At 37.1% G+C, this 27,655-nt stretch overlaps 2 protein-coding genes across 3 annotated transcripts in view; one reads left to right on the plus strand and one right to left on the minus strand.

The window, feature by feature from the left end:
- CDCA2 (cell division cycle associated 2) overlaps positions 1–695 on the minus strand; it is a 44,400-nt gene extending 43,705 nt beyond the window's left edge. The window contains 1 exon segment of the mRNA XM_033133377.1: positions 231–695. The gene's annotated coding sequence lies outside the window, so the exon portion shown is untranslated.
- A 564-nt stretch (positions 696–1,259) lies between these two features.
- KCTD9 (potassium channel tetramerization domain containing 9) lies at positions 1,260–26,831 on the plus strand. Of its 2 annotated transcripts, none has more exons than XM_033135170.1 (12): positions 1,260–1,489; positions 9,329–9,450; positions 11,346–11,389; positions 14,570–14,666; positions 15,276–15,334; positions 15,538–15,666; positions 18,694–18,761; positions 18,849–18,944; positions 19,657–19,806; positions 23,591–23,696; positions 24,402–24,535; positions 24,924–26,831. In XM_033135170.1, the coding sequence occupies exons 1-12, from the start codon at positions 1,442–1,444 to the stop codon at positions 25,038–25,040; spliced, it is 1,170 nt and encodes a 389-aa protein (XP_032991061.1). In that variant the 5' UTR covers positions 1,260–1,441; the 3' UTR covers positions 25,041–26,831. The 2 variants fall into 2 exon arrangements, with proteins under 2 accessions (XP_032991061.1, XP_032991060.1); XM_033135169.1 differs by having other exon boundaries at positions 1,346–1,489; positions 18,849–18,989; positions 24,924–26,391.
- Positions 26,832–27,655: the final 824 nt, after the last annotated feature.

The raw sequence follows: 27,655 nt of genomic DNA on the forward strand, positions 1-27,655 counted from the left end.
ACCTTCGTGAACACTTGAAGCATCGGGGTACCCAGCTAAAGACGCAGCTGGGTATTCCCAGATATTCTAATTCAGGAGGTGTGGCTGGGCCCCAGGGGCCTGCATTTTAGAAAGCACACGGGTGGTCCAGCTCAGGTCGCAGGAAAACCACTTATTTCCGTGGGGCCGGATAAACAGAACACACTTCTGAGAAACACGCCGATGAAGTCAAACCAGGGCACTTGCCTCACCTCTCAGTCCCGCAGTTTGGCTCTCCTCCCGCTTGGGTTTATTCTGAACGCTCCGCCGCACTCGACTATTGCGGTTGCTCTGCCTTCTAGAGCACGGCTCTTTGGTCCTGAAGGGTTAGCTCGAGAAAGTAACTGCTGGCCGGCAAGCCAGCCACCGGGGGCTGCCTCTTACCGTTCACCGACACCCGGAACACGCAGTACGCGGTACCTACACTTCAGCTCAGCACTCCTGCCACCCGCCGCGGGATTCAAATAGCCGGCCCCGCCTCCTCAGCGTCTCGACGTTACTCCACGAATGTGTACGCCGCCGCCACCCGCACGTGTCTGAGAGCACCCAGAACCCTCCCAGGCCTCTACCTCGCCGTCCCAGGAACAGGAGCTTCGTGGACTCTGGGAGAAACCATTGCTAGTTGTGGGTGCGCACTGACCAAAGGGATCAGCTGCGAACCTGTGTCCACAGGGACTATTTTCTGTGAGAGTTCCGCGTAGGAACCCTTCGGTTGGCACTTTGAAGCCGCCTCCCGTCTTTCGATTGGATGCTGCAAACTTCGAAAAGAATAATTTGACCAATCCTGACAGAACGACGGGATGGCTCTAACCCAATCAGCCATCCCTACGGCAGCCGTTCCCTCTGTGGGTTGAGCGATTGGATGGGTTGCAGCCGGGAGTTGCCGACTGGTGTGGGTCACTTCTCGCGCTCCACCTCTTTCCCTCAAACCCTGCCTCCGCCTGCAGAGGAGCTCTACCTGGTTTTGGGTTTGCGCCTGCTCAGTAACGCTTTAAGCCCGCCGTTGGGCTCCAGGTTCTGCTCTGATTGGCTGATGACCCTTCTCGTCTGCCAGACTGCAGCCTCTCTTCCCTCCCTCCACCTGGGTGGGTTAGTATGAGCCCACCCAATGCAGGGTGCTGATTGGTTGAGTGCTGGCCGATGCTGCCGGTTGATTGGTGGAGCTTAGAGTCACTCTGGGAGAGGTGGGGGAAGGGCTCCAGGATGACTGAGGAGCCCAGGGGCGGGGTGGACAGGAGGACCGGCCAACCCTGGGGTGTGGGACGGAAAGTGCGTGCGTGTGTGTGTCTGTAAGAGAAGGAAGGTGGCGAAGGGAGGAGATTTCGAGTGGGAGGAGGGAGGGGAAGGGCGGGAGAAGAGAAAGGTGGGAGGAAAGCCAGGTGGGAGGGTGGCGACTCACTCAGGACCCAGTGGGGGCAGCGCGATGAGGCGGGTGACCCTGTTCCTTAATGGCAGCCCCAAGAATGGAAAGGTAAGGGGGTCCGGAGGAGGCGAAGAGGGCCTCGCTGCTGGGGGCGTGGGCAACGGAGTGCGGAGCGGGCTCTTAGGGCAGAGGGCTGAAGTTGGGGAGAGGGGTTGGGAGGTGGACGTGCGCCGGTGTGGGGTGCGTTTAGAAGGTGAACATCGGGTCCCCGCGGCTTCCTCCCAACCCCGGGATTTCTAGCTGGAGCCTCTTTTACTCCCCAGTCGCCCCAGGAACTAGCGCAGGTCAGCTTGTGCTTGATCTTTACAAGTCCAGGTATGGGGCGGGAAGAACGCAGGTTACGGAGGGTCGCTGTCACCTGATCGCTTGATACTGAGCGCTCTTCCCACCTCCTCCCGGAAGACCCCGCTGCCCCCCTCCCCTGACTACTGAGGCCGCTTATTTCCACCTTCGTGCTGACTAATGCTCTGCTCCAGAAAAGTGGTGGATACAACTGAGGCATGTAAGGTTGACCGCGTAAAAATTAAACTCTTTATCAGTGGATAAATGAAATATTCTTCTGGGTCGCATAGAGGATTGAAAATTAGGGACATGAGGTCCCCCGCCGCCACCAAACTTCTGTACTCTGTTATTTCGCCTTATTTTAGCTCCTTAGAGGACTCTGACAATAGGCCAAAATGGATTGATTTGACATTACTCCTTGCTGTGTTAGGCCTTTGTTCAGGGTGTGGTATTAAACATTTTTCCAACGCCAGAACAAGCCAAAATGAATCCTGCTGCTTCTCAGCTTCTTGCCCCACCCATGAAAGTTGTTGGGCTTCTTTGGAAAATTTGACTGTTCAAGGCAGACATTTATGGTGCGTCTAAATGACGTCTACAAGTAACTAAGCATTAGAGTCTAAAGTAAAGGTAAATTGGCCTCACTGTATTATTTGCTAGCATGCTTTGTCTTCTGCATATTTTGAAAATATTGTAAATTTCTAAATAGTGTAAATGTGCCACGGTATAAAACGTGGTTTCCCAACTATTCTGCAATTTTGAGTAAACATGTTCTAAAAATCTGAACCACAGTGTAGTTTGTTGACTATAATTTTGTGTTCTTCTGGTTTTAGATATTTAATACCCATATAAAACAGAACTGGCATAAATTCAAGTTTTGGGGTTTTTTATAAATGCTGCCTAAAAATATGCTTAGCAAGATTTACATTACTTCTGATCATATTAACTTTTTCTTTCTCTACCTGTTTTGTCTGTTAACTACCACTCACAACCTAAAACTTACATTGTTATTGAAAGATTTAGTATATCCAAAGTTATAATTGTAATATGTTCTCAAAACCAGACCTCTGATTGACCTTTTTCCCAACATCTCTGCTATGTTATTCCATGAAAGACAAAATGTTTAGACCCAGTCATAAATATTTAACTGTGCTATGAATCTCTTCTGAAACCACTGAATTTTGTTATTGCCAAAGATTGTCTCTATCTTTAATAAAAATTTTAAAGCTGTCTAGTTTTGATGAGGTTAGATTTTTAGAGAATCTCAGAAGATTGGAAGACACATCTCAAATAAAGATAAATATGTTTATGTTACAAAAATCCATAAAGCCCCAAACTGGAGAATACTAGTATGATTCAATATTAAAAATAAGTCATGCCATAATCCTTACTACTCAACTGGAAAACATATTCTATGCCAAAGTTGTCAGTGTTTCCTCTCCCTTCAGCTGATTAAATATATATATATATATATATATATATATATATATATATGTATTTATACATATATGTATAATTCTGGAACATCGAATATATATATATATATTATTTGAGAAAAAGAGCAGAATAATAACAGCCTACATGTTAATATAAATAAAGTTTATTTATATTATAGTTAGCCAGGATGGCATGATCATGACATTGATGTTCATGAAAAACATGATGGAACAAAGCACAACTGTGAAATAGAGTTGGATTTCCCATCCACCAGTTGGAATAGCTGTGTCACTCCCATTATCTCTTTATTTACCTAGCTTCAATTTTTGTTTCCTGGTCATAAGAATAATGTCTGGTTTTTCAAATTTCCCTCCTGTAAAGCTTATCCAGTGGTTGCCATACTGGGCTATGAAGCCTTGGGTGGGGGAGGCAGTCACTGCAGGTGAAATCTGCTCACTGTGACTTTTCTGTGTAACTAATGAATAAACAATCAAGTGTAACTAGTGAATGTTTTGAGGTAGAAGAGAGGGCTGTGCATTCTTTAAAACAGTGAGATGGTACACCACAAAGGCTAGACAAGGGGATCCAGGGGAGTTTCAGAAGAAATATTACACTTTTGATATATTCGTGTATCTTTTCACTTAAAATTATAAAATATTGAAACTTGATTGTTTTCCAACCTGGAAAGACAGAGGTGCTTTCAATCACTGAAAGTATCAGCTGGTCCCAAGTCTTCTCAGAGAATGGGCTAATTCTTCGCTGGGTGGTTCACTTTGGCTTGTTGTGAGGTGTTGAAGCTTATAAGTACCAGATTAAGATTAGTATTATCCAGTTTTAACTAAATTAACCCTTACCAAAATGTCAAGTGGCTTTAAAAGATTCCTTCAAAGAATCTGCGGATTGAAGACAATATTAATTAAGCAAACACAAGTAAGCAATGAGAAAAATGCCTGAGCTGTCACTTCCCCAATATAAACTATGAGATTTTTGAAAAATTGTTGGATCTCTTTGAATCTGAGAAGTCAAAAAGTACCATATTTTAAAGACCGTTTGAAGTCCTGTTTAATAAATGCTACTGTGTTTCCCTGAAAATAAGACCTACCCCTAAAATAAGCCCCAGTCACCGTCAGCCAGACGGACACATTTAGTGATGCATTTAGTACATTACGACGATGTTCCAGAAGAAAATGACACGACTGTATTTGAATAAATTTAGATTGTTGTACATGCAAAAATAAGACATCCCTGAAAATACACCCTAACGAGCCTTTTGGAGCAAAAATTAATATAAGACCTGGTCTTATTTTCGGGGAAATACGGTATAACACCCAGTCTTATTTTCGGGAAAACATGGTATTAACAATAAACTGCTCCCTAAAGTTTATACTATTTTTCTTTGAAATAATAGTCAATGATAGGTCATCACTGGCTGCTATTTGATAGCCACGTCATCCCAATTAGCAAGACATTTGGAAATAGTATCTAATACATGAAGACAAACAGTGTCAGAATTTTTTTCCCTTTAAAAAAAGAAAAGTTTAAAGTCAATTTTGTATTTGGCAGAATTGCACTGGATTTAATGATAAATATTTAGGGACTTTTTACTGGTTCACTCAAATATAAGTTGATAAAAGTCCTCATATCATTTAGGAAATCATATTCTCTTAGTTTTAATTTGAATTTTTAAAAACTGCTCCAGAAGAGTCACTTATGCTTGAACCTTTGTCCTTTTTCCATATGCTCAGAATTCCCATTGTTCTCTTTTTACTATTTCCTGTAATCGGTGGTATTAAGGAATTTGAAATGAGGACTCAGACATCTGAATGTAGTGAGTGGCCTCTAAGCAACCTGATGTCTTTTCAATGTTTCTGTACATCTTGAACATAAGTTGTTTTTTTTTTTTTTTACTTCAGAATGTTCAATAATGAGCTGTGCAAAGCATAGGCCTTTTATCTACCTTATTCATTCATGCAGCTAACACTTAGGGATTACCATCGTTGTATGAGGAAGCATGCCAGGCACTGCAGACTTAGTGGATATGCAATAGATCTTAATTCTGTACTGATGTTTATAGTCGTGGTCCAAGAAATAACTTTCTCCTGGCTTTGATATTAGCTCAGACGTGTGTTGTCGATACTAAATGTCCAGATTCGAACCCACTATAGTGTTAGATTTGAAGAAAGGTAAAAATCTATGTGAACCCTTGATGATTGAAATCTAAACTATTCATCAAAATTAATAAGAACCTTGTGATGGCTCGCTCTTCAAGTTAAATGGTTTTAAAATATATTTGATGAATATAATAAGGAATATTAATATGCACAAAAATTAAAAGGAAAATAATATAACAAATATCAGTAAGACTGCCACACAACCCAAGAAATAGCTTATTATCAATAATTTAATGTGCTCATCCAGTTTCCCCCTGCCTCTCCCATTTTCATGAATTTTGTATTTTTCTTTGCCATGTTTTTTTTTTCCTTACTAGTAGTGTTGCCACTTATGTATGTATAACTCAGCTATATTTTTTGTTTTGTCAGTGTGGAACGTATATCCTAAATTGGTATCATCAAGTAGTCTTTTTGGACTTGCTTTTTTCATTCAAAATAATATTTCTAAGATTCCATCCATTATGTCCCACATAATGACAGTTTATTCATTTTCACTGCTTTATAATAGTCCATTATATAAACATACTATCACAATTTATCCATTATCCTGTCATTGGACATCTGGGTTATTTTCTTTATAGCGCGCTATTAACAGTGCTCTGTGAATATTCAGACATCTATATGTATGTATCCTGGTACAAACGTGCGAGCATTTTTCTAGGGCCGTGGTTCACAAACTTTAGCATGCATTGGAATTACCGGGAAGAACTGAGAAAACACATTGCTGGACCCCACTCCCAGAGATTCAGTCAGTAGGTCTGTAGTGGGACTAGGAATTTGAATTTCTAATATATTTCCAGGTTAATATTTCTATAGTTCCAGGCTGCCTGTCTGGGCACCACGCTTTTGAGGACCACTGCTTCTATATATGCAAGTTATAATTATTGGTTGTTAGCGTATGTGAGTGTTTAATATTACAAAACAGTGCCAAATTATTTTTCAAAGTCATTGCATTAATTTATATCCCACCAGCATTGCATAAACCTTCCACATCTCCTTCAACACTTGGTTTTGATCCACATCCTCTTCAATACTTGGTATTTTCATACTTTTAAATTTTTAATAGTTCAATATTTGCCTTCTTGATCTAGAGTTAGTTATGTCACCTTTTTTAGGAATGAAATAATTTTAATTTTTTAAATGTATTAAGCTGAAAGTATAAGTAGAGTAAATTGAGTTCTACATTGAGTAGAATTCCTATTGTGCTTTGATTGCCCTGAGAAGTGCAAAAGATAGGTTTTTTTCCTATCTTACAATGAAATTTGACTTCAGTGGGGAAGAAAGGAAAGATGGTAACTACTCAGCCCTCCATATAAAAGCAAACAGCTTTTGAGTTGGACCCTTATCACTTGCTGTGTGTTGCTATGGCATGGTCAAGCCTAACAGAATTAAAAAAGATATTTCTTTGTTCTTCATTTTACTCTGCTCTTTGGAACAGCACTGTCCAGCAGAACTTTCTGTGTTGGTGGAAATACTCCATGTCTGCGCTGTTCAACATGGTAACCAGTAGCTAATGTAGCTTTTGAGCACTGAAATATGGCTACTGTAACTGATTAACTGACTTAACTTTTAATTAATTGTAATAGGTTAAAATTTAAATATCCTCTTCTAGCTAGTGGCTTCCAAATTGGACATGGTATTTTTAAAACAGGTGGGTGGCCTTTATTTTCATTAGGAGACAACTGACCCACACACAAAAAAAATCAAGGCAATTATACAGAAGTAGAAAACAAATTAATTTGATGTATTTTTGAAAAATAAATCATAAAATGTTATGTTCTAATATTTAAATTAAATGCAAGTGCATAATATAGATAGATACATTGAATTTGCATCCATATGACATGGCCAACTGAGTGAGAGAAGTGAAAAGAGTGCTGGGAAGACAGTCGATGTTAGGCTAAATAAAGCCATGTAGAGATGGACAAGATGCAGAGATACCTAAGAGGAGAAAGATCTAGAAAATTCTTAGTGTAATAACTATGACAAGAATGTTGATATTGGAAAGGAGGATTTTCTTACCTTCCACCCGTAGCACTTTTGAGGCTGGGAAACTTGTTTTGCATTTGCTTGAGTCAATCTCTTGCTCCTTTTCATTTTTGACTCTTCTGTTTTCTCTCTTCACACCCTCAGCCTTAGCCCAACCAGATTTGCTATACCTAATGCCTCATGTACTTTATTTCTCTTCTTTTTCTCCCAAAAGCTTTATCTGCAATAAAGCGTTAGAATTCCTGGCTCTGTTACAGAAGTGAAAAATGATAGGAAATATAGGGGATACATTTTATTCAGGCTTTTATCATTAATGTGTCTGCTGTGTGTAAGACACTGTGTTAAGTGCTTTGCCTTTTTTTTTTTTTTGTGGAAAAATATATAACATAAAAGTTAACATTTTAGCCATTTTTAAGTGTACAATTCATTAGTGTTAAGTACACTCACAATGTGTATAACCTCACCACTATTTATTTACAAAACATTTTCATCATCCCAAGCAGAAATTCCAGCCATTAAGCAATGACTCTCCATTTCCCCCTTCATCCTGGTAACCTTTATTCTCCTTTGTCTCTACGAATTTACTGTTCTAATTACCTCAGATAAGTGGAATCATACAATGTTTGTCCTTTTATGTGTCTGGTTTATTTCGCTTAGCATAATATTTTCAGGACTCATCCATATTGTAACATGTATCAGAAATCCACTGCTTTTTATAGCTGAATAATATTCCATTGTAGATACATACCACATTTTATTTATGCTTTACGGACACTGGGTTGTGCATTATTTTAACAATCATCCTAATTTCTTTTACAACCCTTCCCCAAATGCCCCAGCTTGCAACACTTCTCTGGCTTTTTATTATCCTTATGATCCAAGAGAACACAGTTGGAATCTGAGTACTCTGCTATTGGAAGATTGCATGCTTCTATGTTAGCAAATAACTCCCTCCCTACCCCTTTACTCACTTCATTTATTTAACTGACAATTCAGTGTTTACTATATTCCAATTAACTGGCGAACAAAGGACCAGTCCCTTTTCTCATTTCATGTGGTACATCTATCCAGTATTCTGTGGGAAGTGAATTGGCAGTAAATGTTTCATGTTCATTCAGCTCTTCACCTACTTTTTATTCATAACTTTCAGAAATCCTAACTGATAATGGTCCAACTGTACAATACAGCCACTGGGAACCCATAGTTACAGTTAGGGCTGGAGCAAGGCATTCATGACATATACAAATTCTCTACCCCCTACCTAAGCATTACATACACCTTGCACATATCAGACTGCCTGATTGAAAGCAGGACAGACCAAACCCAGCTGTTTGCCATATTTAGAATATTAGCTAAAATCTGGCTTCTATAAAGTAAGTAGTTACTGAAGAATTAAATGAGGTGGGAAGTAGGTACCTTTCATATGGTAGTTTACGTAATAAATGTAACAAACAGCAGTAAGGCATTCCTATTTTAAAAATAAATCATTCCTATAACAAAAGAAGAATGTAGAAACATCATAAAGACTTAGTAGGTCTAGGGCACTTCGCTGAGCTCTCACCGTGCATTAACTCACCCATCCTCATGACAGCCTTCAGATGGAGGTGTGACTGTTTTCTTCATGTCTAGGTAAAGCAACAGAAGCATAAAGAAGTTAAATAATTTGTCTCAAGTCGACAGCCAGCTAGAAATGTCAGAATCTAAATTCAAGTATGGGTCTGCCTTCCTTCAGAACTGGAGCACTATTTAACATGCCTTAAGATTGTAGATTGTTTTTAGTCAGAGATGATTTCTGATTCTCATAATTCTAGATTTCAGCAGTATGAGGCACTAAGTCAATATTTGAGTCATAAAAGAAAAAGGGACACTGTTAAGAATCTCTCAGAATCTCCTTTTACATGATAACGGCTGGAGCATGATTGTTTGCTCCTGTTTTTAGTATGGTGGTTTATAATTTGTGAGTGATGAAATTTTTTATATAAATGTTCATATTAATCTGGTGTGTTTACAGGTGGTTGCTGTATATGGAACTTTATCTGATTTGCTTTCTGTGGCCAGCAGTAAACTTGGCATAAAAGCCACTAGTGTGTATAATGGGAAAGGCGGACTGATTGATGATATTGCTTTGATCAGGTAAACTTAATTTTTTATAAGCTGTCTACAGAGTGCCCTTTGCTGCTTGGTGCTATGCTGTTTCCCTGAAGCAGTAGTTTAATCACTGTTAAGAGTTCAGGATTTTGGCAAGTGATTGCCAAAATTTGCTCTTTGGAATTTAAATCATTTGGACTGAGGATATATTGATCAGATAGAAAACCTTCAGTACATTGCAATGTATCAGTAGTCTCTCTGCATAGTTCATATATGGCTATGTAAAATTTCTTCTTTATGTTACTAGAGATGGATCTAATAAGATGCATTTTTTAATGTCAGAAATCTAATTGATCTCTTTAATTTTATATGCTATTGCTTATTGTCCAACTGATTTCCTAAGGATGCTCTGAATTTTATAAACATTACGCAGACCTACTTTGGTGAAAATTTGCTAAATGTTATATAGAGTTTTAAGTAGAGTTAACTCCTCAGTGATACACAGTAGTGGTTTTCGGTTTGTTTGTGTTTGTGTTTTGATTTTTAAATCTCCAAGGCAGATTTATCTCTTTAAAACCAGTGTCCAGTTCACCTGATTCCATCCTCACAGGATCACAGAATTTTGGAGCAGGAAGAGGCTTAACAAAGAAGACGGGAAGGGAACACAAATTAAGTTTTGACTCTGTGCCAGTTATGTTGCATTTGCTTTGCCCACATTACCTCATTGACCTTGGCAAGGCCTGGGGTTTTTTAAATGGATGAAGTAAAGATGTGGATACTGTAAATTAAAACAGTATACAAAGTTTAATTTTCACTTAAATCCAGGTCAGAATGACCTTTTAAATAATATACTGCCTTTGAAGTTAATCCCTTTAGTCCCTTCATTTTATAAATGAGGAAACTATTATAAACATCTAAGAAGTTAAAAGACTTGTCCAGGTCATACAGTTTAGTAGTTGATTTTGATTTTTGTTAATGAGAACAACAAATTTTCATACTAGTCTTAAAATGTTAACTGTTGTGGTAGGCAAATAGTAAAAATTATAAACTTAAAAGATATAGATTTAAAATCTAAATAAATTAGGAGAATTTCTTAGTTTTCCATTATCTATCTTCCAGTCTCTTTCAGTTTTTATGGATAATTGAGTCACATTGTTGAATGATTTACATCAAACTAAATTTCTCCCTAACAAACACAGACTCTACTTCTGAGAAAAATTCAATGTGTGCCTGGGATGTCTTACAGGAAATAATAATTTCTGCCACATAGAAGGTCATAACTGAAGCCTTCCAAACTTATGTACCTGTTTAATAATTTGTGGTTCACCAAACAATCTTTGATAGTTTATTTATACTAATGGTGGGATGGGTTGGGGCCGGGGAGGAGGATATAGACTGATCATCCAGAATTTCAGATTGTGGGCAATCATTCACATTTGGGGGTGTGGAGGATGTATAATGGATGAGTGTTTACAATAGTTACTTGCAATTATATTCTTCCTAGATTAAATATGAAATTTTGCTCATTTCCAAAGCACAAAGCAGCTGATGACTTGAGAGAAAACCCTGATTATTTAGGGTTACAGAATTAAAGTAAAAACTGAGGCGTTTGTTACGGCTTTAATCATCTCCTTTGAGCATAAGTACATTCTTCAGTGATTAAAAAAGCTGAATTCACATAATTTGTATAGTGGGTTTTATTTTGTTTCTTTTCCATTTCAAAAGAACGTTCATGTGCAGGATCATATTTGAATTTAAATCCAAAGACATTTGCAGCAGAGGTTGTTAAGCAAAAAAGCACTGGAAACTTAGTCAACTTTGCAATACAGGTAGATAGCAAAACCTATCTTTTACATAATTCTAAGAAATAGTTCCTTTAGTCAACAGATAATGTGATTTCTGGATTTTGATGGTAGCTTTTTAAATTTTGATTTCCCTAGGGATGATGATGTTTTGTTTGTGTGTGAAGGAGAACCATTCATTGGTAAGTCACTTCCTTAAAATCCAATTTTATCTGCCAAAATAAGAAAGATCAAATGACAAGTATTTTACATGGCCTAACATTAAAAAGCATATTGTTGTAGTATTCAGATCTTCATACCTTTTTTGATTCTACAATGGGTGTGTGTGTTAAATTTTGAATATGAATTATCTGATATTTTATATGGATACCTCATTTTTTACATGCCTTTAAAATACTCTGGATCTCTACATATTCAATAGATATGACATGACAGAGTAGTTTTCATTTTAGAGACTACAGTTGATTTGCTTTGGAATTTTTTCTTTAATAGTAGTTGTCTCAATTTCTCTGAGTGTTATGTTACGATTTTTAAGCTTGTATTACTGCATAAGTAATGTTTGGCAGTCGTTCAAAATGGTCAAATCAAATCATTCAAAAATTACTTGGTATCAAACCCCACACACATGCCCACATACACACACTGCCCTTTGATTCGGAAGAAACCTTCTACAATTGTGTAAGGCTAATTAAATATAGTAAGTATTCTTTAACGAGTATTTGGTACATTTAGTTCCACAGACTCACACCCTGACTAAATATGTTTTTAAGCCAGGACAGTAATTGTATTTGGTGAGTGGAAGTAGTTCTCAGGAGCATCCCACTGGCAGTTGCCAGCTCTGGAGTGAGTGCATTCTCGTCTCTGTCTTTACTTGTGAGCAAAAACATTTTTCTTATCTTCTTTTATCTATCAGCCTAACAGAGTAGTTGATGGGCAGTGGTCACTTAGTTGATTCATTGCATACATACAAACAGCATTAATTAACGTTTATTTTTGTTTTATCCTTATGAACTCCTAGATTATACAATATTTGGTATATTATCAGCCTCTGCGTTAATCAATTCCTAGATTATCCTACTTTTGGCCAGTGGACACCACGAAGAGGTCTTTTAATACAGACTCATTCGTTTTTTTATAGCTTCCTTACTATCTGGAATAACAAGGTGTTCATCTTATACTTCTCCTGTCCTAGATCCTGATGAATGTTTTTTCAAAGAAGCCTTGATTTCTTATTGGGGGAAATGTCATTTCAAGACACAGTCTCGGTGCTAGGGAGGCTCAGTTATTGGGTTCATCGTTGTTATTAGGCTTTTTGGTGCACAGAGTTGGAAATACATAGCTAACCAGAGATAAAATTTATATATAATATACAGTATATTTTATGATGTAAAGCTTTATATAACATAATATATACATAGACTATCTCCTGGGTTCATACTAATACTTCAGGTTTATAATCACAATTATAAGATTTTTATTTAACTTCTATCTTACATCTCCTTTCTTCCATATCAGTAATCCTGATTTTGAGGAACAAAGGGAATTATAATATTATATAATATTATATAATTGCTCATTTACTTCGTCCCACACAAAACAAACATAAAAGTGTCAGAGTAACAATCCCAATGCTTTTAATACCAATGATTACTAAAGACAGGTAAACATTTTTTGTGTATGTTCATTGCTTTCTTCCCTTACTTACAAAATAATTGTATTGTTTCTACATTGTCAGAATATATACCACTATATACTATATGCTCTCCCTTTAAACTATCTTTAGTTTTACTCCTTCAGGTGTATTTAATGTTTACCTTCAATCCTTATGTTGATGCCTCCAAGTGATTGTCTGAAACTTGTTCTCTGGGAGATTCCATACAAAGAACTTGTGAGAACAGTGCTCTCTGATATCTGGCATGTTAATAACAGTTTGTGGCTTCTATACTCAAAAGCCAGTTTGGCTGGATATAAAATCATGTCAAAACTTAAATTGTAAACTTTAATGTTTATTGTATATCAATTATTATTTAATGAAGCAGTTAAAAAATACTTGGTCCACATTTTCTTCCTTTAAATGTCTTAAATATGTTACTCTGTTTTATTCTGTCATAAAAGGTTGGTATTGAAAAAAATCTTATCTTTCATAAGTTATTATTTTTCCTAAGTCACCCAAAGGCTTAGTCTCTTTCCTTAAAAAACTGTGATTTTTAGTAGACTCTGGGTGTTCTGGGTTGATTCTTTCAGATATATGGTGGACCTTTTCAATATGTAGTTTCAAATCTATTTTTTTTTTAATTTCAGAAAAGTTTTCTTGAAGTTTAACTTATGTATTTATTTAGTTCCCTTGCTTTGATATTCTTCTTCCAGGACTCTTATTGTATATATGTTGGATCTTCTACACTTATATATTTGAAATTGTCTATTAAATCCTTTTAATTTCTTTTTGATTTTTAAAGCTTTCCTCTTTTGCCTCTTTTATTTCTTAAAGCATTATCTGTTGTGTTTATTTACTCCTGTGTCGTCTAGTTTAATCTTCATTTCCAAAATTGTTTTTATTTCCAATTGTCTCTGGAGTTCTCTCACCTTATATTTGAATTTTGTAATTCTGGTTTATGTTACTCTTTTATACCTTGAATTATTTACTTTTAGCATGTTTGGAATATTAGATTACAGTTTTAAATCTATTTTGTGGGCATTTCTTTCTGGCACATTTTCATTGTCTATAAGGATGTTCTTTGTAACATGTTAAAAACTATGGAACTCACCTTCTGATATATTCTGGTTGTCTTAGATCATTTTGACTTTTGTCTGTAGTGCTTTTTCTTTTGTCTCTGTTGTCTTTGTTCTGTTCAACTTGGATTCTTTTCCCAATATTTTAGCTCCACTATGTGGCTTTGTCCTGGAAGAGAGTTTTGGCTGGTGGGTTTTGAGCATTCATTTCCAGCCTCTTCAGATCTTACTGCAAACTACTTGTATCACTGATAGCTAGGGTGGGCATACCCCTCCCACTTTCAGTCTGCATTTCTCAAATGGACTTCCCTAGCTTTGAAGTGCGTATTTATGGATTCCTTTGGAATGCTTAGATTCATCACATATTCTGTTGTTTCTCTCAACTTCTTCCTTCAAAGATGCTAATACCGTGCTGCTCTTCTAGCTGTGCTGGTGGGAATACCTTATCACCTAGTTTTGTTTTAGATGCTGTCTATGGGTATGGGTTTTACTGTCCGAGCAGCTCTGGTATGCTTTTATGTGTGTCTCTGGTATGCTTTTATGTGTGTTTTTAGTTTTAAAAATTATGCTATTGTCATCTTCCTCAAAGCCCCAATCTAAATGTATTTATTATTTGCTACATGTCTTTCTAGATCCTCAGACAGATTCTAAACAACCTGAAGGATTGTCAGGATCTCACACAGACTGGCTAACATTAAATGTGGGAGGGCGGTACTTTACAACCACACGGTAGGTGTGTGTGCATGTATGTACACATGTGTTGGGGGGCACTATGCACCGTTTGTTCTTTCCTTCAATTTGATGATTTCCTTAGGAGATACTGAAATGTTGCTTAAATATACTATGTGATATGAAACCATTTTTTAGAAATCATTTTTTTAAAGAGTAGAAAAATGGTTTACAAGTCATTCCAGAGAAAGCATGAAAAGCGTGAATTCAGTGATTTAGAACATGCTTTTTCGATATTGAGAGTCATACATGTAACACAAGTAAAAAATGAACAATATTGAAATCCATAGAGACTACAACTGCTTATATTAAAGGGATAAGAATGTATGTTTAGATCAACAATATTGTGATATAATAGTTTGCTAGAGGATAGATTAGTTTTTAAATTAAAGAAAATGAAAACAATATGTAAATCAAAGGAAGTGCCAGATTAGAAGGGATTTTGATAAATGGCAACTTATTGCACGTTTTTGTTTCCCAGCATCACTCCTACCAGGTTATAGCATGCATCTTTTTGAGAGAGCAGCTGGGATCAAGTATACTCTTGACTTAAATATGTTTGTTTATAAAGACAAATGGAGAAATCAATTTTTTTCCCTGAATTCTTAGGAGCACTTTAGTGAATAAAGAACCTGACAGTATGCTGGCCCACATGTTTAAGGACAAAGGTGAGTGTAACACATTGTTTTCACATTTTGTGTGATCTATTTGTACCTGTATTGACTTTATAATTCCTGTCCTTCTGTACTTTTTAATATCTGTAATTTTTACAAAAGTAAAAACTTACTGGTCTGTTATACAATATTTCTTACATAAATTTCTAACATTGTCTTTTGATTGGGGGACTTTCTTCATTTTAATGGTAACACAGGTGTCTGGGGAAATAAGCAAGATCATAGAGGAGCTTTCTTAATTGACCGTAGTCCTGAGTACTTCGAACCCATTTTGAACTATTTGCGGCATGGACAGCTCATTGTAAATGATGGGATTAATTTATTGGGTGAGTTTTCAAATTCCTCGCATTTTTGTAAGCTTATAGTTTATATTATGTTTTCACTTGCTTAGTAACTTAGCATGTTTTCATAACGTGAAAGTACATCTAAATGTTTTTATATGTACAGTTGACCCTTGAACAACATGGGTTTGAACTTCATGGGTCCAGTTCAAACTGGACTGTAAATATACAGTCAGCCCTCTGTATCCGTGGGTTTCACATTCTTGGACTCAACCAAACACAAATCTAAAACAGCATTTTCAATCTGCGGTTTGAAATTCCTTGATGCAGAGGGCCATCTGTATGCATTGTTGTATGCCATTTTATATAAGGGACTTGAATATCCATGCATTTTGGTATCCATGCGGGTCCTGGAACCAGTCTCCCGCAGATTGTCTAACCCTGGTGATTCCCTGAGAACCCACTCCACCCAACCCATTCACCAGCCCAAACTTCTTTCAGCAGCTATTCCTCTCAAGCTGCCAGCCTCAGTTAACTATGCAGATTCTCCTAAAATATCTCAAAGGTCCTCAAGCCTCAAACAAGCAGCCTCTTACCTCAGCATGTCCTGTACCTCTTGCGCTAAGAGGCCTCTAGCACTAGTGGCAGCTGACCTCAGTGCGCAGCATAGCCTCTCTGAGGTGTCTCCAAGTCCAGCACAGGCAGCTACCAACCGCAGATCACTTTGCAGTTTCTGCCAGATGGCCCCAGACCAGGCACAGGCAGCAACTGATCTGGGCCTGCACTGATGACCCTCCCAAGTGGCCCCAGAACCAACACACACACGGTGACCAGATTCAGATCATACCAGAGCAACACCCACCCACCTCCACAAACGACACACACAAAGGATGGACTCGGCAAGCACCAGAGCCCCACTAAAGTAAATCCCACTTTGGGGATCAGCCCCCACACATCAACTCATCAGCTGTAATCACGGCCAGTCCTCACAGCCAAACAGCCTGAGGGTCAGTCCCACCCATTGACATGCCTACAACAATCAAGGCTCAACTACAACAGGAAAGCACACACAACCCACACAAGGGACACTCCTGAGCACCCACCTCAAGTGACCAGGGAGACTGGGCCAATGGGCTACACAGGACACCTACTACATAAGGCCACCCAGCCAAGACTGGGAGACATAGTAGGTCTACCTAATACATAGAAACAAACACAGGCAGCCAAAGTGAAAGAACAGTGCAAAACTCCAGAAAAAGAACTAAACAAAATGGAGGCAAGCAATCTACATGCAGAGTTCAAAATACTATAAGGATGCTCAGTGCACTTGGGGAATATATAATACCAGTGAGCACTTTTAACAAAAAGATAGGAAACATAAAAAAGGAAATAGAAAACATAAAAAAGAACCAGTCAGAAATGAAGAATACATTAGATGGAATTAATAGCAGATGAAACAGAGAATCATGTCAGCAATTTGGAAGACAATGTAGCAGAAAACACCTAATCAGAACAGCAAGAAGAAAAAAGAATCCAAAAAAAAAGAAAAAAATGAGGATAGTTTAAGGGACCTCTAGGATAACATCAAGTGTAACAATGTTGCCATCACAAGGGTACCCTAAGGAGAAGAGAGAGAGCAAAGGATTGAAAAACCTATTTGAAGATATAATGACTGAAAACTTTCCTTAACTGGAGAAGGAACTAGACATATGAGTCCAGGAAGTGCAGAGTCCCAAACAAAATGAGTCCAAAGAGGCCCACCTCAAAACACATCATAATTAAAATGCCAAATGTTAAAGACAGAGAATCTTAAAAAGTAGCAAGAAAAAAAGCAATTTTATACACACACACACACACACACACACACACACACACACACACGGCTCCGATAAGACTCTCAGCTGATTTCTCAATAGAACCTTTGTGGGACAGAAGGGATTGGCACAAACTATTCAGTGTGATGAAAAGCAAGGACCTACACCCAAGATTACCCAGCAAGTCTATCATTTAGAATCGAAGGACAGATAAAGAACTTCCCAGACAAGAAAAAGCTAAAGACGTTCACCACCACCGAACCAATTTTATAGAACTGGTAAAGGGACTTCTTTAAGAAGAAGAAGAAAAAAGGGTGCTGGTCATCAGTTGGCGTTTGTTTTGCAGTTGGAATATTGGAGGTGGAGTTGGGTTTTCCCAGAAAAGATCATAATCTTTTCGCCAAATAACTGCTGTGGTTTTCTATATTTACATTTGATCACCCTTAGTAGCTTGGAACCATATTAAGGGAGGGATTGTCTCTTATTTTCTTTGTAATTCCTGAGTCCTTTCTTAAAAAGTAGACTCAGCCAACAACAAAGTCTTTATTTTAAGGAAAATGGATCCCAAATTTATTCCCATGCACACTGATGAAAATATTTATTAACAGATGTGAGATAGTATGGGTGTTAAATCACTTAGAGAAGGCACAGATTTTTTTTTTTTTACCAAATTAAGAAAAGTAAATGATAGATATAATCCCTCTTATCATTTAGAAATCTCTGTTTAATTGATTCTCCTATAAGAAAGTCTTCTGAATTACACTTTTGACTTTTTGAAGTTTACTTTTATTCATTTCTATAATTTCCTGATTCAGTAAGTAAAAGATATTTGGGGCAAACCTATTCAAGATCTTCTCCATTGAAAAAGTCAATGAAATGTTAAGATTAGGTAAACTAATGATTTTTTATTGGATTCACAATCAAATCACTATTTAAATTATGTGAGGAATGTGTGATACTAGGATTTTATGCCTGTGGCCTATTTAAAAGTAATTTTCAAAAACGATTTTGAAATATGGAAGCCTGAATAAATTCTAATTCATTACTTTCCCCTTTTTTTCTTTTGCTTAACATAAACTATTTGTTTTACAAATATCTTAAAAATATCATATTATGTTCTAAAGATGAATTATTTTCTCCTAGATTAATAGCCTGCTTGTTAAATTTCACTTTTATTATGAAAATTTAACATAAAGAATTCTATAAATATTAAAATGAATAGCTTTCTGTAAAAGTCAAATCATCTTTATCATGATAGGTGTGTTAGAAGAAGCCAGATTTTTTGGTATTGACTCATTGATTGAACACCTGGAAGTGGCAATAAAGGTAAGGCCCTTTTGACATTAGCCAGTATTACATCTATTGTAGCTATCTCCCAAAATGCTTCACTGATTTCTGAATATCTTTTTCAAGAATTCTCAACCACCGGAGGATCATTCACCAATATCTCGAAAGGAATTTGTCCGATTTCTGCTAGCCACTCCAACCAAATCGGAATTGCGTTGCCAGGTAATTGAAGCCAACTTTTACATGACTTCTTGTGTCAGCAAATCTGTGAGTAAAGATTTACGTTCTTCTGGGACTTTTCTCTTTTTGGCCTCATTTCCCTTTTTCATGCAAGATACAATTTAATTATGGGCCATAGCATTGATTTAGTTCCGAAATGCTTAGCAAAAAGAGATGTGATAGCCTTCATTATTGTCTGATTATGCCTCATGTAGTAGCAGTTTTTGAGTAATGCATAGAAATTTTAGCAATTAAAATAAAAAGTCAGTTGTTTATACAGTTATTTATGGCTAGTCAGTGGCAGATAATTTTATGTTTATGTTTTAAAGCATTAAAGGTTTTAAAAACCACAAAATTCACTTTTAAAAATAAAACTGTCTTGAATTACTGAATTAAAATAAATATAATCAGGTTTAACAAAAATAGTACTCATCAACAGATAGGAGGCCAGCAGAGATCCCTCTTTAGAAACCTCTGCATATAAATGAGATACAGCCAAGCTGCATTCTAATGTTAAGTGTAAATACTTTCTTTTATTAGAACCGATTAAAGAAACTGATTTTATATCTAAGTTCCATTTGATAAAGTTTTGTAATAAACTACAAACGACTGAACTGCCAATTGCTTCTAAAAAACTTGGTGGTTAGCTATAGTAATTAAATTTAATACAACAGATGGTTTAAATATTGTGACAATTTGTGTTTTTTAATTTCAGGGTTTAAACTTCAGTGGTGCTGATCTTTCCCGTTTGGACCTTCGATACATTAACTTCAAAATGGCCAATTTAAGCCGCTGCAATCTTGCACATGCTAATCTCTGCTGTGCAAATCTTGAGCGAGCTGATCTCTCTGGATCAGTGCTTGACGTAAGAATAATTTTTGGCTACATGAGAAAAAATAAATTTTTAGTCTATTGAACAGTCTCAAAGAGCAGAAATTATCTCTGTCTCTTGCTGGCGCTTTTACTTGAAAACTGGTAATTTTGTAAGTTGATAAAACTGAAGGTTCTGAAACTAAAATGGGTTGGTTTTCTAACTTTGGCTCTCACTCTCTCTCTACATATATATGTATATGTGTTTATGTGTGTGTGTGTAACAATCACCTCTGTTAATTTAGGGTTAGAGGATATATGCGGAACCAACAGTAAAATTTACTCACTTCTAACAACTTTAAATTCCTTAATACCAAGGCCCATCTCTATATATGTCTACGTGTCTTCTGAATTAACAATACCTAATATAACACTTCCTTTTAGTAATCATTGAATAAATGTGTATTGAATTTTATAATTTTGCAACCTATTTTTCCATTAAGTTTATGTCAGATCTAGTAACAAAATCTGCCAACATACATTTCTGTTATTTTTATTCTCCTCGTTCTGTCTTATGATGAAGGATCGAGTTGGTAGCAAAACAAGCAAAAGATGAACAGCACAAAGAAAAGATTTAAAGGACCTGTCCTTTACATATGAAATGTGAAGAGGCAGCGTGGTTGGTTTTTAAGGACAAAAAAAAAAAAACAAAAAAGAGAGAGAGAAGACAGTATGGATCATTCAAAACAACTTGAGTTCTGTTTAATTACTAACTGTAAAGCTGAACCATATTTTCTTATCTGTAAATACTTGTTCTACCCATATGGTATAACTGATGTGAAGGCCAAAATACATATATATATATATTTGATAAACTGAAGTGCTAGAAAATTGTAAATTTAATTATTTATGGTAACAATGGTTTCCGTGGAAGTCATTGCCCAGAGTGACCGTCACAACTAATTGCTAATTGTGCTCGGCATTTGAAGATGACTCCTGATGAACAGCCCTGTGTATTGCAGTGTCCACAATACAACGTGCGCTAATCACTTTGCTACCTGAGATGCACCTAATGGTCTGACCACTCTAGTTGAACTTCTCACCCAATGTATCCCTCATGGGCTGATGGTTCCTTTTCATAGAACCCATCCAGCTGTGCTGTCAGCCAAGGTGGTCTCAGCTGCCATCACTGTTAAGCCGTCCAGGTCTGTGCCACAGTACCTCTTCTGTCCCCGTGTGTTAGAGTGTTTCTTCTGCCTGCTCTGCCTGCCATTATTGGCCTTAGCCTGCTACATAGAAGCTAGTGTCATGATTCAGCTCTTAGGTCTCCACTGTATATTCCTAGTCCAAGACTTACAGAATGGTAAGAGCTAGGAGGGACATTGATGACCCATCACCAAGTACGACCCTGCTGTTTTACTAAGAAACCGAAACCTAGAGACTCACCACGCCCAAAACGCTAGTTGATGAGCAGAGCTGGAACTAGACTCAAAAGCATCCGTTTTCTTTCCCTTAACGACTTTTTCATTTGGAAAATGTCAAACATATAAAAAATAGAATAGTAGAATGACTTCCCCTGTACCTCAGTTACTCAGCTTCAACAAATATCAGCACATAAGTGAATTTTATTTTGTCTGTACCAGATTATTTTGAAGCAATTCATTATTTCACCTATAAATACTTGTTTTTCTCTTAAAGCTAAAAGGACCATTTTAAAAACATAATCTTAATGCCATTATCGTACTTAAAAAAGTAACAGTAATAACCTAACTGCTTTCATCAAAACCCATGCCAAACTAAGGTAGTAAGAGAGCACGGCTCTTACAGCGGCCGTGCTGTGAATACTTGTACTAAGTAGCTGAGTTCTGAACTCTCTGTTGGTGACCTGCTTTACCATCAGATGAATAGAGGGTGAAGAGCTGTCTGTGGCTGAACACAGAAAACTGCACTGAATTTCTTATGTATTGGTTTCTTTGTGAGATTCCATAGTACAGCCTTGAGTATACAGCAATACTTAGTTACTTACATAATTACCTTGGGGACTTTTGATGATGCACTTTGGTTTACCTGGGAGCATTACATAGAGAACCAGAGACATACATTTTTACCTATCAGCCTCCTGGCTTGTTATATCTTCAAGTACATAAAATCTAGGTGTCTTTTAGTTATTTTGGTCCTTCCAGGTGCTCATTATCCTACCTGTCAGTCTGAGCTTCTGTGTTACCTGGTATTGATGTGCAGGCGTAGATGGGAGTGTGTGTGCATTTGTCAGTTGTCTGGGATTTGAAGTGATCTATAGCTTATCTTCCTTTCACCAGAACTGACTGTAGGGTGAATGAAATTGCACGTATGAAAGAGGGAATTGTCTTGATAGGTAAAGCCATACCATACATAACTTGATCAGCCTTAGGATTTTCGATTTCTTCACTGTTCTACTTAGAACAACAACTACAGTGATCATTGATATAGTGCCAACAGACTGTAACACACTTTCACATTCATCATCTACTTTGATGGTCCCAATTTGTGAAGGTCTAATGTTAATGTCACCCTTATAAATAGCTTCCTGCCTCATCTAGCAATTGTCAGAGTTCAGATCTGATGGCACTGAACCCTTTGAGATAAACTGACATAATTTAAAATTCCAATATACATTTTCGAGCTTTTTACTCTTTGTGTTTTGCACTGATTTGGGTGCTTAAGGATGACAATGTTCTGTAGTGATGGTTGATATAAAAAGACCCGATTAACATCTTGTTACTGTTTTGTAGCTAGCTGATACCTTTCATAGCTGGCCACGGTATTTTGACCTTTGAAATGAAGGTAGTAATAGCATGACTGAACATCGAGAATTTCATTGATTGATTTTTACAGTAATAAGAAAGAGAAAATCCATTACCCAAACAGGTTTATGCCTTCCTTTATCCATACATTTCAACTGTCAGCTGTCATGCCCAAGGCTGTTTATATAAACAGAAATAAGGATGTCAGAGTTCTGTCTCCCCAATTTCATCCAAACTGTTACGTTTCATGGGAAACGGATATGCTGTTTCTAACTTTTGTTTCTTTTTAAACAGTTCTTTAAAGGAACTATTTCTTTAATTCCTATTGAGTTCAATTGGAAGAGTATTGTGAACAAAAAATAACTGATCATGAGTATACCGAATTGAGTTTTTCTTCCCTGTTTTCATTTATTCTGAGATGTTCTGAATTATAATTACAGCGGCTACAGAGTGAGAGAAAGAGACAGAACAGTTAGCCTGTTAATAGCTCTGACAAAAGACTCCTGTATATCTCATTCCTGTATATCTGTTGGAATTCGGATTCATTTTCAGGTTTCTGACATTACCCTAAAGAGAGACTAGCCAGGATCCATAGAACACCAGGAGCCTCTGTTCCTTATTTACATGTGAACATTGCAGTCTGCTGCCCATGACGAATCCACAGGCATGGACACTTCTTTCTTGTGTACTCTGTTGCACCTACCCCAGAGCCAGTCGCCTTCACCTTCTCCCACCTCCGTTGTCTACAGCGAATGCAAATCCTTTCAGAACAGCTTGCATCTCTCTCCCCCTTACTTGCTGTATAAAAACGCTTGCAAAGCTGCTGACGATGGACATGCTGTCTTTCCTACCTGGCCGTGCCACTGCTGGTTTAGATGCCATGCCCCAAGACTGGTCATCTTTTGCTAGTACTGGCCTCGTAAACCGTTTCTTTTAAAAAGACTTTCAGCCATGGAAGTTAAAATGTTTTTGTTTAATAACTGTTTGAGCCAATTTTTTCTTTTCCAAACAAAAATCTGAACCTTAAAACGTGGACTTTTCTCTTTTCTCTGCCAGTGTGCAAATCTCCAGGGAGTCAAGATGCTCTGTTCTAATGCTGAAGGGGCATCCCTGAAACAGTGTAATTTTGAAGATCCTTCTGGTCTTAAAGCCAATTTAGAAGGTGAGAGTCTACCTATAATTCCCTTTTCTAAGGTGAAAACATACCGTTAAGTAAAAAGCCCAGCAAAATAATTGTTACAGGTGAACCATGATAACTCTAGGGGTATAGGTTTTTTCTGTTGTCATTGGAGGATTGCACAGGGGTCAGTCATACTTTAGTCTCGGTCACTCTAATATTTAATGAGGCTTTAGTTGGAGAATTAAATATCTACATTTTAAACTTTCCACAGAACAGCATCCTTTTATATTGACCCAAAGTAAGAATTTCAGTTTGCACAAAACAGGCAGTTGTTGTCATTTTTAGGCTTAGCGTTTTGTTTATGAATTCCTTATTGCTTTGTTGTGTCTGTGAAACTGGTCACTATGTTTACTTGTATTATTTAGAAGAGCTAGTACTTACCTTCCTTGTCATAAACTTATGGAAGTATATTATAAAAGTGCTAATTATCAGAAGACCGAATTGAATTCCTCCCTCAAAAATAGAGACTAAAACATTCTTAATTCACAGTATAAGCAAACACATCATTAAACAGTCGATTCTTCATATATGTAAGTTGGTTGAGAGACTGAGATTTATGCTTCAAAGTCATTTCCCAAAGGTAAAGGAGCCTATCGTTGTTCTCCTCCATTAATTATTTCTGTGTTTTTTTGACGGTTGATGACTATAAATACTTTTAAGTTCAACTAATCCCCAAGTCTGTTCTAGGTGCTAATCTGAAAGGTGTGGATATGGAAGGAAGTCAGATGACAGGAATTAACCTAAGAGTCGCTACCTTAAAAAATGCCAAGTTGAAGAACTGTAACCTGAGGGGAGCAACTCTGGCAGGCACTGATTTAGAGGTGAGTCACCAATTTTTAAAGAGTTTTTGTGCATCTAGAAATCACTGGGTATCTCATGCAAAATTTACTGAAATCATAAAGTAGCTGGCTGGTAAAAACTGCTGGGTGACACGTTGACATAGCTGGAGGGATATTTTATGTTCAGTTACTTATTTAAACAAATTTGAATTCCAGAGCAGGATTCAGTTACCTGAGTCAGAGATGCCAGTTTCAGATTGGAAGATTCATCTGACAGTCCCATCTAAGTAGATTTCATTTCTCTCTTTTCTTTGGGTCTCTTAAGTAGACTAGGTTCAGAACTAACATGCCCCAGGAATCATTTGGGGAAGGAACAGATCAAGCTTTAAGTCTCTATATTAGTTACATGAATATTGCTTTCATCTTACAGAACTGCGATCTGTCTGGGTGTGACCTGCAAGAAGCCAACCTAAGAGGTTCCAACGTGAAGGGAGCTATATTTGAAGAGATGCTGACACCACTACACATGTCACAAAGTGTCAGATGAAGATTTTAGGGCTGGTGGAAGGTGCCCAAGATGAAAAATGTTTTCCTTATCACTTGTATTTCTCCACCCAGTCAGTTGTCTAGAAGAAATAACACTGGAAGGAAATTATTTTTTAAAAACAAAACATTTAGAGGATTATGCTTGTTCTCAGTGGGGAAAAAGGACTTTTTCTTCCACATTCTGATTTTACCAGAGAAGCACATACTCAGTAGATGTAGGGAAGCTGGATTACATTGCTGCCTTTTGAATGGAGTAGGGGGTTTGTCTGGCTTTATGAACAGGGAGAGTATCTATTATATTTGCTTTTAAATAGGCATGACATGGAAATACCATCGTGGTCTGAAATGCATTTGAGGATTTTAATTTATGATAAGCACAGCATATGCAATTATATTTATTGAATCTCTAGATGCATACGGATATTTAAATTGTTAAACTTTATGAAAATTTTGCAGAGGTTGTTCAGGTTTATAAATAGCTTTAGTGATGCCTCCCCTACTTTACCTATCACACCGTGTGAATAAGGTGAGATCAGGCTCTCCAAGGCTCTTTTCGGGTTCATTTTTATAGTGTTTAGTTTTTAGAACAAAACATTAGCTAAATTAAAGAAATCCTCCATTCTTGCTGATTGAGGCAAGAAGGAAAGACATCATTGTATATCTTTGTTGGCTGAAGTGACAGTGGAACTCTCCAGATGGAGGAAGGATTCACCTATAGCAACAACTTTGAAATGAGCATTCCTTAGAATTTCATTCTAAGCAAGTTCCACTCAATGCCAGACCAGGCAATTTTATTTATTTACACTACTAGCCTAGTTTCCTCCTATACAGTCAAAGCAAGCATAGGAAGATACTTCAAAACCAAAAAAACCAAGGTGCGTTACTAATATTCATTTAATTCAATGTCCAAATAGTTTAAACAGGGCCAGCTTAGAAATAGATATTAGTCCCAATCCACTGCAGTCAAAGCTATGAATATGAATAGATACGGCAAAATCGTCTTTTAGAAGTCAACATAATTGCAGCTAAAACCCTACTGGGGTGAGTGAGGGGTTTTAAACCCATTTGATTATAGCCACAAAAAAACTTAAAAATAAAGGCATTTGGCTGATCCAAGATGTAATACCAGTCAGTCAGCACCTCTGGTTCTTTTACTTATATGTTCTCGTTTGGTTTTGTTTTAATAAACTTTAGCCTGATTTTCTTGAGTCATCACCTCTCTGCAGCAGCAGACATAGGGCCTGTACTTCCTTGCCAGTAACCGGGGTCCTTAATGTCTATCCAAGAGCAGGGATATAAGCTATGTCCAGATGGGTTCTGAATTCTCCAGACTCATCAATTTGAGGCAATGAGAAAAACCACTTGTCTCCGCCTGGAGGATGACATGTCTCCAGTATTCACGTAGTTTATTCTTCTATGTATACATATGCAAAGTTTTCCTTACCGTAAAGGGCACATATGCATAGTGGGAGGAGATCAGACCTTTACAGGTGAAGGAAAGCAACTTCAAAAATGAATTATTTTCTTTGCTTTATTATTTTTACCAAAACAGAGAAGTATTGTATTGAGAGATATCTATTTTCATAATCAATATGTGCCTAAATTATATTTAAATCATTTCACTCTACTATATTTTCAATAATTATAGAATGTGTTGTTCATCCACTTAAGGGTATCTCTGTAGACATAAACTAAAAATGCAGAAGAATCTGAAAGATCTAAACAGGGTATGCTTAGAAACTGCAGAGTTTGGATCTCATGTATACTGCATTAATAAACGATGTGAAATGTTGAAAAGGAGTTTCTTGTCTTGCTTTTGAAAAGCAGCCCTTTCCGTATTTTGCTTACATTTCTTCAGTGTGTGTTGATGACTAACCCTGAGGGTCTGGGTAGAAAAAGAAATAGTAGCATAACTCTATGGATTAGTTCTTTGAAAGTTCCATTAAAGTAAATTTATTTCTTTAAGCATGATTATTTTAGGATCCTCTTCTTAAAATCCATCAAGCTAACAACACGATGAAATTTCATTAATTCACAAAAAGAAAAGACTGCCTTCCTAGAGTCACTTAATTTATTTTCAGCTGATGAACATTACCAGTTGGCTTTATTAGGTTGGTTTAATGCATTGCCCCCAAAGCATTCTTGCCTGACAACTACTAGGATAGAGAATTTTAAGGAAGGAAGAAAGTTTCAAAATAGTAAAACTTCCATTAGCCCTATTGATGAAATGTGTCTGTACACAGAGGTAAAAATACAGTTGTTGGGGGGAGGGCTAGAAAAAGGTTTTAAACCTAAGTTAGCCAGATGATCTACATTGGTAAAATTTTTTACTCGTCTGTTGTGATTGTTTAGAGGAATATTTTATGCTGTAATATGGCCTAGTTCTTTCAACTACAGTTTTAAGGATATTTCAGTAGGAAATATTATAAATTCATTTTCTTATGAAGGTTACCATCGTTAAGTCAAGACTTGGAGTATTTTCTCCATTGTATGAATTGACTGCTCATACTGTAAATCTACCCACAAGTCAACTTGAAATCATCTTCAATAATCTGCAAAGCCCTAGAATTTTAAATCTCCAAGGAAGTGTTATTTTTAAGGTTAAAAGGCACACCT

The sequence above is a fragment of the Rhinolophus ferrumequinum genome, chromosome 18, assembly GCF_004115265.2.
Source record: "Rhinolophus ferrumequinum isolate MPI-CBG mRhiFer1 chromosome 18, mRhiFer1_v1.p, whole genome shotgun sequence".
Taxonomy (NCBI): domain Eukaryota; kingdom Metazoa; phylum Chordata; class Mammalia; order Chiroptera; family Rhinolophidae; genus Rhinolophus; species Rhinolophus ferrumequinum.